General features: G+C 28.3%; 1 protein-coding gene across 2 annotated transcripts in view; it reads right to left on the bottom strand.

Annotated features, from left to right (window-relative positions):
• Nucleotides 1-970: 970 nt before the first annotated feature.
• The window catches only part of Pi3K59F (phosphatidylinositol 3-kinase 59F), a 57,974-nt gene continuing 45,521 nt past the window's right edge, over nucleotides 971-13,423 (bottom strand). For both annotated transcript variants that reach the window (XM_071183631.2, XM_087167638.1), the window contains 6 exons: nucleotides 12,090-12,239; nucleotides 10,778-10,852; nucleotides 7,717-7,885; nucleotides 5,580-5,670; nucleotides 1,689-1,814; nucleotides 971-1,144 (listed from right to left, as the gene is read on the bottom strand). In XM_071183631.2, coding sequence (XP_071039732.1) covers nucleotides 1,130-1,144; nucleotides 1,689-1,814; nucleotides 5,580-5,670; nucleotides 7,717-7,885; nucleotides 10,778-10,852; nucleotides 12,090-12,239 — 626 coding nt within the window. In that variant the 3' untranslated portion in view covers nucleotides 971-1,129. The remainder of the gene's footprint in view (nucleotides 1,145-1,688; nucleotides 1,815-5,579; nucleotides 5,671-7,716; nucleotides 7,886-10,777; nucleotides 10,853-12,089; nucleotides 12,240-13,423) is intronic.

Raw genomic sequence — 13,423 nt, 5'->3', positions numbered from 1 at the left:
AAAACTGATATTAAAACAGCCTTTTACAAAAATTATTATCGCTGATTTATACAGTCAATCTTTTGAAAAACATAGTTTTCAAAAGTAAAAAAACGTATTTATTCTTGGTGGACTAAGAATTTTCTGAAGAAAAAAAAATTTAACTCTAAAACAACAATTTGCAGCATACACAATAACTGTGATCAGGAACATATACCATTGCAGCACAAAACACACCAATAAAACCTTAAACGCATAAAAAAATTAATATCAATTATTATCAACCAAAATCATCACACATTTAAGTATTTATTACCCCAAGCAACCAAATATATATAGTATCTGTCCTATCTATTTGTTATTATAGTATCTGTTATAGATTTCTTAAAAGTTTCTTTAAGAAAAGAAAGAAAAGCTTGGAAGTTTTCATCCCCCCCAGATTTTATGCAGGTTTTCCCCAAGGTGTAAGAGCCTTGCTAATGGCAGAAAAGCAGCAGATATGAATAGGTCATAATCATTTATGCACTGAATTATTTGTCAGAATCTTTAAAGGAATACAGTTAAAAATACAGCAGTTTCAAGTATTTCCAACTACATATGGTTGAAAGGAAAGAGAGTTTTATATTTTTTGGAAGTATTTAGTCAAATGTAAATCATGTTCTTATCTAACAACATTAATAAGTCTAGTGTTCAACAACTATTTAAGTAAGAGGTATAAAAACATTTCAAACGAGTGAAACGAATTGTAACTTTCAGTAAGCTAGTAATTCTTTGAACAGAAGTACAGAGCTTTTATGACTATGCTTTGATTGACTATGTAAGGACTTCACAAGCAAAGGAAAAAATAAATAAAAATTATTTGCTTCCCCTCTCAGTTGCACTTTTGTTTAAAAAAAATTTTGTCACGTTGTTAAACACTCTTAAGTTTTTCACTCATTTTACTTAAATGTACTATTTCTAATTTAAAAAAAACTTATAAAAGTACAAGGCATAAAATTAATGTAAACATTTATTTAGGAAAATACATTTTGCATAAAACTTTACATTATTTTGTACATATGTATATATATTTATATATAGATATATATTGAATTATACATCATTGTTTAAATTACATGGCACAAAAAGTCTGAAGCTGAATCTAGTACTTTTATCTTCTCCAGTACTGAAAAAAATAAAGAACCAATAAGCTTGATATCAAAATCTTCATAAACTTTACATTATTAAGTTCAAAAAAACAAAACAAAACATTACATGCATTCCAAAATGTTTTAATCACCATATCTAATCTCATCTTAAAGATATATTTTTTAAAAGGTTGAAATTCTAAAATCAGTTTTTACATTTCGTATTAATTAAAAATAAAAAAATAAATAAAAAAAAAAAGAATAAGAAGACAAATTTGAAGATTCCAGACTTTTACAGTTTTAGGGTACACACAGAAATATTTGTATTGAAATAATTCCAATTTTTTTAAAAAAGAAAAATGCTAAATGTTGAAATGTTTAGAACTGATATAGATTAGTTTTAATTATCGAAATGGATGAATAATATTTTGTATCACATATAAATAAAGAAAAACAATATGAATGGAGCACAAATAAAGGTACAAAAATGTGCATTCCATAGTTTCAAATTTCCCAGTACTTAAACATCAAAAGACTGTAAAAAAAACTTTTTAACCCTAAAACTCAATGTTTTATACTTACTTGGGCTATCCTGTGTATTTGTTCCACAACGACTGGCATTACAGCGGTGACACTGTCATCAATGATATTTTGTATATAGTGCACAGCCTCTTCATCAGGTAGATCTAAACGAAACTTATCTTGCACCTAAAAAAGATGTTTAAGTTAAAAGAGTTATCATCTAAAAAAGTTAATAATCTTAAAAAAAAAAAAAAAAATTTAAGGAAATTTTGTAGCAATCCACCTATGTTTCTAATGAGGAATAAGCTGCTTTGAGAAAGTATTAAATATTTACGAAGGAATTCGGATAATTCTAATTAACCATTTAAACACCAATACTGCATTTTCAGAACATGTACTCGTTTCAAAAAAAGATTGGCTGGTAACTCAACAATTTCCTTGTTACTTGATTAAAAACTTCATTCCCTTCAAAAATATACAATTTGGAAATAACAGCTAACATGTTTCAAATATTCAAAAATAGGAACCCATTTTTAAGAACTCGGCCAGGCTTGTGCCATCAGCTTTTGATAGTTTCAAAATGTATTCTGAATCTTGTTAGAGCATGTTTTAAAGCTATTTTCAATTTAAAAAAAATGTCACAGACCAAACAACATACCTTTTAATAAACGAATACCTATATACTTTCAAAATTACGTTTCTATTTAATGAAACATTTCTATCATAAAAAATGGGTCATTTTTAAATTTGGTATGTAATATACAAATTTTAAAAAAAAAATTCTAATAATGGTAATAATGTTTTTGATAGATCAAACCTTTCTTTTTACTCAAGCCTGAAATATAGAGGTTTGGCAGGACATAGGTACGTTCATTCTTGACATAGTTTTTATAATGATAATTTTCCATAGTTCATTAAATTTACAAATTGAACTGAAATAAATATTCTTAAAAATATTTTCTCATCAGAAAATTCAGAGTTTAGTACTTCACAGTCATTATTAAGGCATTAGTCACAAATTAAGGCATTTTTACAAAAATAATTAAAAATGTAACAAAAAAAGAAGTTTTACTAAGATTTTAGAACATATGGATATCATAAAAAAAGGAAAGAATAAAAAAAAAGATGTTTGGTTCATTTTTATGATTTAATTTTTTGATCAAAAAATATGAATAAGTATAAATATGAATATAAATATTAATGTGAATAAATAAAACGTTTTTTTCTTTTAAAAATCCTTCTATATTGACTGACTTAATATAGCAGAACCTCATAATTCGATATTTTGGGTAATACAAGCAGATGTTACTGCTAAAATAATAAGAATAAAAAGATGAAAAGATAACATAAAATGATAAGATGAAAAGAATCTTGGGAAAAATATTCATCATACAAGTATAAAAAATAATTGCTTGTACAATAACATAAAAATTATAAAATATGGTTTTTAATTAATGTGAGAACCATGTCTAATCGGTTAGAACAAATTTACATAATCTTTTTGAGAACAAAAGTAGTTTAAATCAATAATTATAAAATGAGTGATGCTCAAATAAGAACATACATAACATAGATTTAAGTGCAATTTAATATCGAAAATGCTATAATTTAAACGTGAGATTCATAATTTTTTAAACATGACTGACAAAAAGTATGATTTGAAAAATATATGTCAACTAAATAAAACTTATAATACAGCCTTCGAAAGTGATCACTGATTAAATTGATTCGCTTCCATTTCAGAAATGATATAGCCTCAGAAGCAGAAACAATCAAACGCAAGTTGCAATGAAAAGAATTTTACAATAATCTAAGATATTTTTCAGCAGCTTATATAAAATTTTTTGAGCTGCACAAAATTTTTAGTATGAAAATTGATGAAAGGAACAAAATTTTTAGTATGTAATTTGATGAAAGGAACAAATACAATAATAGTATGATTTTTAAAAAAAAATATTTAACGGTTGGACTGAGGGAGCATTGAAAGCCCTACAACCCCTTCCTCCAATCCTCACATCAAGCAGTGAATGTGTACTTGCTAACCGATGCTTGGGAGAACAGGAAGAGATTAAAAAATTTGCGAGTTATCAATAAATAATACAGCCAAAAATAAAGCCGACGCCACATTATTAAAATGAAGATTTAAGGCCAAAAAACTTGTTGGAAATTTAAGTAAATCTAATAATGCATATGCTAATGTTTAATGAGGTTGAAGAAAGAATGGTTTAAAATAGATTTTGATACTCTCTTGTTGTGACGTTTAATAATTAGTTACACACTTGCATTGAAAAAAATAAAGTTATACATTACATTTATTGCGAATAGAAATATTTGCAGTTGCTCTTTATAAAATGAGATGAAAATAAATTAACTGATATATTTATTTAAAGGATTTTGAAATGATTAAATTTAAGAAATAAAGGAAATTTAAAAGCTAGGCAATGTGAAATGCCCCATCGCAGTCATATTAAGAAAAATGAGCAATAAATCTTCATCATGATATATCATGACTAAAAGACACAGTTTTGTGTCTAGACTATGTCAACAAAAGTCAGCAATCAGAAATTCAGATAATTTAAATTTTTTTGATAAATCAAACATTTAAGGTCCTAATAAATTCGAATTAACGAGGGTCTACAGTATTTTAATACCAGGGGTCTGTCTAGGCTTTTCTGAGAGGTACCTATTTTGTGAAAATTTAAACATAATTTGTAAAAAATTAAAAAATATATTAAAAAATCAACACAAAAATATGGATTTATTGTTTCTTAAGGGATAAAAAAATAAAATTCTAAGAAAAAGTATTTTGTGAGACTACCGTTTTTCCTAAAATTGAATTTGTGAAGGTACCGCTAAACGGTAGTAAATTCGGCCTGGACAGACCCCTGAATACCGAAATATAAATAAAAAGTATTTATTCCTTTTTAAATAATTTAATTTGATTTTTATATGTTTAAATTTAATTTACGCATTAAAATGCAATACAAATACTTTTTTACTTTTCAGAATCTTCAGTCCCAAGTTTTGTATTTAGAGAGACTACTATAAACATTGTTATTTTATTTAATAACCGTCGTTGAACAGCCGACCCAATTTCATGGGTTTACGACTACTTACGTTCAACTCCGTAGCCTTGTAATTTTGAACAATCCAGAAGACAAGGAAACTCCTGGATCAGTACCCCCAGAGGTATTGATTTGTTGTGGGAACATGGAGGACCTTGAGACTCGACAGATTTAACGTGCATCAGTCACCATTTACTACACGGGGAGTCTTCGGCCGGCGAGGATCGAACACACGATCTTGGATATGGGCCCAGCGCCCTACCGACCAGGCTATCCCGGCCTTAAACATTGTTATTGTAGTTTATTTACATCGCCCTGGAGCTGCACACGGCCTGGGAAACATCCCTGAGGATGATCCGAAGACATGCCATCACAATTTTGATCCTCTGAGGCACCCCCGCTTCGGAAGCCCAACAACCTGCAAGCGCAGTCGAGCACTTTACGGTAGACCACTTTAACGAGAGCACATACCGCACACCCTCGGTCCATACGCAGACTAATCCAAGTGGTCACCCATCCGCATGCTGACCGCAGCCAGTGATGCTTGACTTGGGTGATCTGCTGGGAACCGTTTCTTAACGATCAGTCCACTGTGGGGCAGATTACACTGTGCTGCGGGGCATATAAACATATTACACTGTTCTGTATTTAGGGAGAATACAATAAAAACATTAAAAAATATAGGAAACTGCTCTGTGTTTAGAGAGAAGGTATAAACACATTAGGAAATATTAAGCATTTGCCTGCATTTTGAGAGAATACTATAAATATAATAAAAAACCTAAAATTTATGATATGCAATTCCTAGTGTGAGGGTGAAATTTTTTCATAAATAGCTAATAACACACAAAAATAAGTATAAAAAAACTAGAGTAATGGTCATTACTTTTTTCACAGTTTTGTCAGGCTCCAAGGCAATATCTGGGACACTGGCATCCACCATTAGAGAAAATAAATTTAAAATCAAGTTGGCATGTCTGAAATTTAGAGAGTGAAAATCAGAATAAGATATCAATACAAAGTTAAGGTATCTATTTTATATATAACTACATCAGGGTTCATACCTAATTTTTGGAAAAAGAAAAAAGTTACTGACTACCTAGAGTTAATGTTAAGCAAAACATTTTTTCTCCCTAAGTCTCTTTTATCCCATGAATAACTTTTCTTATGTTTATTATACTTAAATCACCTGAATTTCCATCATCTCTCTAAGACAAATGAATCTTAATTATTAAGATATTCACTGGTGATCATATATTAAGGAAAAATCACAAAAATGACCATAACTCCAAAAGTGACACACAGAATTTAGTGTAACTGACACACGTTATAGTGCATATAATAATGTATAAAAACACATAAAAGGTATTAATCAGACAATTATGGTGTTACAAAAAATAGCATATGTATGAAGTGAATAAATCAGATGTTAGTTTGGAATAGAAAAAGTACCTTCAGTACAGAATATAATCATCTCTAACAGAAATACAATCAAGGCTAGATTCACGTTTAAGCTAGATAGACTGTAACTTAGGGCCCTAAGAGCTACAGGGGGTCTTAAATTAAAATATCTTTGTTTCGCATTATTAGTTATTTAAAATTATCAAGAACCAGGAGCCTCTGAAATCTAAAATACTTTTTTTTAAATTGCTCGACACTGGTCAAAATTTGTAGATCAATAAAAAAAATTCCTCAACAATTTTCTGTAAACTACATCCCTTATTCAGCTTTTTCCGATCACAAATTTCTAGGACCATTCTGATTTGTAAATGGAAGCGTTTACTAAATTGGAGTGGGTTTTAGACTGGTATCACACATAGGGTTGAGTTTTTATCCATAAAAACAATGGGAAAAACTTAATAAACACTATTAAAAAAGTTGCAGTATTGGCAGGTAATTGTTTGCCATTTATAACTAATAGGAATATATATACATTATTTCTTTATTTTAGTTAATAATAGGAATTATTGGATAATTGCGTATACTGTATATACAAATATGTGCAAGTAATTAACCATTGAACAAGTGATATGATATAATATAAACTATCTCATAAATTATTTTCAAAATAAGGTGAGCTAAGTTTTTTTTACTATTAACATCTTAAGAAGCTAAGAGCTGAAGTGATAAATGAATTAGATTTTCAATGTAAGCAAAATAACCAGTAATTTAATATTAAAACCATTTATACTATAATCTGTACATTTTTTTACACTATAATCTGTATTATATCATTACATAACTTTATTGCAACAGCATATCTTAAAAAAAAAAGCTCAAAATAGCCGGAAGGCTCAAATAAGCAAACTTTTAGTTTTTTATAAAAAAAATTTCTTTACCTTTAAAAAAAGAGCAATTGGAACATTAAAAAATCTACAGTAGCAATAAGGGTACTGTAAAATACCAATCAATTTTGTTCTGTCATTTGTTTAAAGAAACAAAATTAGAAAAAAAAAATATTTTACTTATTACACATTGTATGTATTAATGTGAAACAAAAATTTCCAAAATAATTACTTCTTCAAATGAAATAAAATTAGGAAAAACATCAAAATCTGGGGAATAATAAAAATGATTATAATTGAGTATGACTTTAGAAATTAAGAAGCAATGTAACAAAAAAAGTTTTTGTTATTATCAAGTTATAAACTAATATGAAAAAATTTAAAGACAACTTTAATATGACTAATTTTATAAAAAATATTAACCTTTATGTTCAACAATGTGAAAAAAGTTTCGCTTTTTTTTTGTTGATCAATGAAACAATTCTTTAAATATATATGATAAAATTGAGACATTATTCAAACATAACGAGACCTTATGCAGGGATTAATTAATTTCCTTGAAAAATTCAAAAGCAAATTATATTTAAGAGAATGAGCATATTAGCCCCATGACCAAAATATTTTAAGAAAACAAAGGAATTAATTGTGTATTGTAAGTTTCTAAAATATGAATAAATGAAAATGATTTTAAATTATAAAATTAATGCTGGATAGAAGAAAAAACAAATCAGTTTTTACCTACGCAAATGGAGGAAGGATGTATAGCACTGTTTACGAAATTCCTGATAATGATCAGAGTGTATACCTCCCATGGCTTCAACCATTTCTTTGCTAAGTTTCATAGGTGGAGGCAAAGGTTTTGGATCTCTTCCCAATATGTAACCAAAATCAATATGGAACAGTTTACCTGTCCGAAAACAACAATTATATATCAAGCAGAACAATAAATATTGAAGTTAACACTTTCCTAACAAAGTTCTTTTAGAAAATTTGTAAAATTACCTTTTTTCTTATTTATCTATTCCCTGAGAGACTGACAAATTTGGTTTCTAGGAAAACTAGAATGGGAAACCCAGGGATGGGCAAACTTTTTTGGTTGAGGGCAAAAAATCGGAAAAAAAATGTTTGGTGGGCTAAGTAAAAACATCTAAAATAAAAAAATTCTATATAAAATTTTTAATATAAATATTTAATGAGATGAATGAAATTGGCGATTTAATTTTTAAAAGTTTCTTATATTGAGGTTCCAAGTGAGATGTACTTATTTTAAGGAACAAGGGTAAATGTTTGTTATTCTACTTCTGAAATGATTTTTTGTAAGGTTCATAGATGAAAACACTTGTCCGTGCAAATAAAATGAAGCAAACATAGCACTGATTTTCTAGGCATGAAATATTTGGGAAACTAGCTTTTGGTAATGATTTGTAAAACTCAATTTTTGTCATATTCAGAAACAACTGCTTCAGAAGACACCAATCTACGGCTATTCTATAAAGAACTTCTGCTTTCAACATTTTACCAATTAAAGCTGTCTGTGCTAGCTATTTCCATCAATTTATGTTTTGTAGAACAAAATAGAGAAAGTTAAAAGGTCAGCAGTACTTAGTTAAAAAAGAAAAATAACTTTAAACAAAGCAGACAAGAAAATGGATGTATATTGTTCATATTCGCCACGGATCAGCAAGTTAAAATTCCATCCGCGGGCCGGATAAAACCTTCCGGCGGGCTAAGCGGGCCGTAGTTTGCCCATCCCTGCCCTAACCTAAACTGATTTCAGGGATAATAGCTAGTATGTTAAATGAGTAAATTCTTATAATTAAGATTCTTATAATAACGTAAATAAGTAATACATATAATTAAACATAATTGAAATACAATACATTTTTGAAAATGGAACAGGTTGGTTTTCAGTAAGAAAATATTACGATATTCACGAGTGACTTCAATACCAAAACACAACTTGTTTGAGAAAATTATGAAACTAAACCCCCTCAGTTACTTATTAAGCTTATTTCTAATGAAATGCAAAAAAAAATTATTAAGTAAAATAATAATAATATTTATATGATACTAAAGAGTATTATTTAACTTCAACAAGTTGGATATTCACGAGTGACTTCAATACCAAAACACAACTTGTTTGAGAAAATTATGAAACTAAACCCCCTCAGTTACTTATTAAGCTTATTTCTAATGAAATGCAAAAAAAATTATTAAGTAAAATAATAATAATATTTATATGATACTAAAGAGTATTATTTAACTTCAACAAGTTGGCGGGTGGATTGAAAGTTTACTTTTTATAGGTGTGGAAACTGAAAAAGCGTGACATCTGAGCTTATTTCTTTTGGCAAAAATTTCAAACTGACATTTCATTCAGATTCTTTCACTATGACAGAAGCTTCTTTAAGTTGGTTTTTTTATTCACTTCATTTCTAGAATATGTCAAATGAGTTGTCTACATAAACTACTCCCTGATTCTTTGTTTCTCCCTTGCTGCAACTTTCTTTGTCCCCCTTCCCTAAACTGCTTGAATAAACTCAATGACTTAACTTTAGGTTCACTTTGCACTCGTCAATTTGTCTTGAGTGAATAATAAAATCTTTTTATGCCACCTGAGAAATTAACACTACATTCATTTGAGAAAACAATACCAAAAAATATTCTTTTTGAGACAAAACTATGTAAAATTCTTTAAATAAAATTCTTATTTGAATAGTATTTGTACTTAGGGAGAAAATTAGAATAAGTTTGTTATTCGATCTTATTTTTAAAAGTTTCGTACACCTCCAGCTTATTTCTGCTCGAAAGCAACAAAAATTATGCTCTGTATCTCAAAATGAAGAAACATGGAGTTGTTGTGTTATTTGACCTAGTTTTTTTGAATAAAACTTTAATATGAGGAATAGGAGTTTCCATCTCTAATTCAAATACAAAACAAAATAATGAATTTTGACATTCACTAAACTAAACTAAACTCAGAGGCACGACAGCCCTAGAGGGCCAAGGCCTACTTCGACCATCTCAGTTTTCTTGACCTTGGGCTCTGGGGTGCAGAAGCAGATGTTCCGGTCAGGTGGTCAGCCGAAAGCGGAACCTCCAGTGTTTAGTTCCCAAGCATGCTTGGTACTCGTTTATCGTCCCACTGAAGGGATAAAAGGCTGAGTCAACCTTGCTCGGTTCGAACCAGGAACCTGTGGCACGACAGCGCGAAGCGCTACTGCTCAGCTACCGGGCATCTTTGACATTCACTAAGCTCTCTAAATTTGAAAACTTTTCCTGTGAGGGATAATTTATTTCACTGATTATGTCAACTTTCATCCATCAAAAGTTACCTCGAGATAGAATCAAGTTATCATGTCTTATATACTAGTGAATTGGTATTTAATATTTATAGTGGTAGTTACAACACACTACTCCCCTTGCAGAATTTTATCTATGATAGAATTCGATGAACGAATAACACTAGTTGATTCATGCAGTTTATTTATTAATATCATATTTGCTCATTTTATTTTTTTCTTAATTTTTATAGCATTTCGCTCATAATTTTTTTTTGTTTGTTTTTATAGCAATTCACTAAGTAAATCAACTGTTTAATGTTGACCATTGTGGGGAATAATAAATCGACTAGGTCAACTTTCACCTATCAAAGGCATCTCAAAAGGTACCTCATGAGAGAATCAAGTCATCATGTCTTAAATACTAGTGAATTGGTATTTAATATATTTAGTGGTAGTTACACTGAATTTCATAAAAACTTTTTAAGGTATAAAACAAAATATAGATTTATAATTACCATTTTTTGTCAAAAGAAGATTGTCCAGATGCCTATCACCAACGCCCAGTAAATATGTTAAAACACAATATCCAGCTATTATGCATATATATAAAAAAAAATATTCAGTCAAAAAGAATAAATATTAAAACTAGTGTATAAAGAGCATGATTTTTAAAATACAATATTATTTCCAGATTGAGGTAAGTATTAAACTAAATCATAAACTAAACATACTAACTTATAGTTATTATAAATTTCAGTTAAGAAAGTTGATTCAATGCATTAATGTTTTTTTTCCTTAAAAAAAAACATGACATTGATTTTTTTAACAATTTACTAAAAGAGGTGCCACAGAATTTAAGAGAGTGCATAAAAAGAAAAACAGTAATCGCAAAACAAGTTGCACACAATTGAATAATTTCACCTGATTGGATTTCTTTATTTTAACATGCAATCATAATATTTTGAGGGGTAGATTTCAAATATGCTAATTAATTAGTGCAGATAATATCTAAAGTTATGTTATCAAACAGAAAAGCATATTTATCTGTGTAAACATGTCAATTCTTAATAATTGAAATTCCTGACCATAAAAAAATGGTGAGTAGCCGTAAATATGGGCCCAATAGTTTAGCCAGGAAAGCAGTCAAAAGTTTGGTCTGCTTAATGATAATTTTACTCTTTGTTTATTTTACCATATCTATGGAGCTGTTTAGGTCAACCAAACATTTTTTTTTTTGTTTGCACATGACTTGTTTACCTAAGAAAAATTTCATAAATTTATCTTTGATTAAAAAAGTTTTAGAAACTGTGTGCAAAAATATTTTGATTTGTTGAAATAGTTTCAGAGATATAGTGAATTACCTAAAAAGTGAAATTAAGATTAAAACATAAAAACTTTTTATTGCTCTCCTGAGTAAACTATTAAGACCATATTTACCTTTTTGCAACTGTCCTTTTATTTTGAATGTCTAGAAACTGAATCTGTTGCAAAAAAAAAAAAAAAAAAAAAAAAAAAAAAAAAAAAAAAAAGCAATGGTGATTAGAGAAAGTAAATTTCTGCGTCTGATTTTCTAACTTAAAATGTCCTTTGCACTAACTAATAACAAATTCAAGGGGTAACGCCATAATTAGTTTAAAATAATTAAGGAGTATTGTGCAGCTCATTGACTTATTACTGAAAAGGTCTGTATATACATACATATATATATATTTTAAATTATGGGGTTTTGATTTTTTATTGTACCTACATCTTAGCTTTTACACACTATTAGAATTAAAATAACAAAAAACAAAATAATAAAAATAAAATAAAATATGAATATCTTACCGCATGATTTAACATAATTATCCATGACCTCATGCAAAATTCCGTAAGGTCCATTTTCTGAAGGAGCATAGGTTCTGAGATAACTCTGTAAATCTTTATGCTCATCCAATATTGAATTAACAGATACAGACTCAATGTACTGTACAAATCCTGTTGAAATCAAAAAGGTTTAAGCACTATAAACTGTAAATTCTACATACATTATATTATTTAAAAAGATAATTTAGTCAAAACAGTTTAACACTTTTTATTAATGTTGCTATATTTGCTGTGGTGTGTCACAAGAAATTGATCATATGAAGAAATATTGGCCCTAATATAAGCATGGTTTTATGCTGGAAAATAGAAAGTTATAGCCAAGATGGTGGTGAAATAGATAACCATTGGTTATATTACAGAAAGATTTAATGTATGCAGCTGTGTGTTCAAATGTGACTTTGTGTTTTTCTTGATTGGATGTTTGGTTATTCTGCAGTCACTAGGATTCTTCTGCTGAAGGTAGTCTGCCTAATTGTACGTTTTGAAATGGTTAAAATAAATGATTATAACTTAAAGCTTATAATTTGAATAACTTCAGACTTTATATACATAACTTAGTATACAATATCAATATACATATATATATTAATAAAAGATATTGGGAGCCTTTAATGTAACACAAGATATCATTAACTAACCCAGAAAAAAATTAACTAATAATACGAAAATAAGTCTAAAAACATATGTGTTTCAATAGAATTTTGGAAAATTAATGAAGAGATTACTATCAACACAATAAAAAGTTGGGATAGGCAAAAAATAATGATTTTCTGTCAGAAAAAAAAAAAAAAAAAAAAAAAAAAAACAGATTTTTTTAAAAAATTTAAGTCAGTTTGTTTTCACCTTCATATCACAGCTCTGATAAAATGTGTTAAAAAAGGTAAATATTATTTACTAAAAATATTTTTTAAATAAATACTTAATTTTTCTAGCTAAAATTGTAGAACTTTTGATTCAAGCTCAATCTCTTTACTAATTTGTAAAGACATAATTTGTCAATTAATCACCAAGTAAAGAAAAAATTTAAATCGGGAAACATTAAAATTTTTTTTTCTCTATTATTCATGGGGGAACAAATATTTCTGCAGAATTTATGTACACCAACATATTTTAAGTTTAAAAAGTATATGTATTTAAATAAACATAAATCTGAAGTATAATCAGAATATGTTATTTTACATATAGCAAATAAAAAATTATAGCTTAAAAAAAAAGGAAAAATCCGGTACTTCAAATCATGGAAACAAAGTAAAAATAAATGATTTTTCCAAGAAAAATTTACTTAAAGAGACAAA

This window comes from Parasteatoda tepidariorum, chromosome 7 (genome assembly GCF_982258835.1).
Source record: "Parasteatoda tepidariorum strain Cologne lab strain chromosome 7, Ptep-v5.0, whole genome shotgun sequence".
Classification (NCBI taxonomy): domain Eukaryota; kingdom Metazoa; phylum Arthropoda; class Arachnida; order Araneae; family Theridiidae; genus Parasteatoda; species Parasteatoda tepidariorum.
This window is presented reverse-complemented; position numbering and strand designations above follow the sequence as displayed.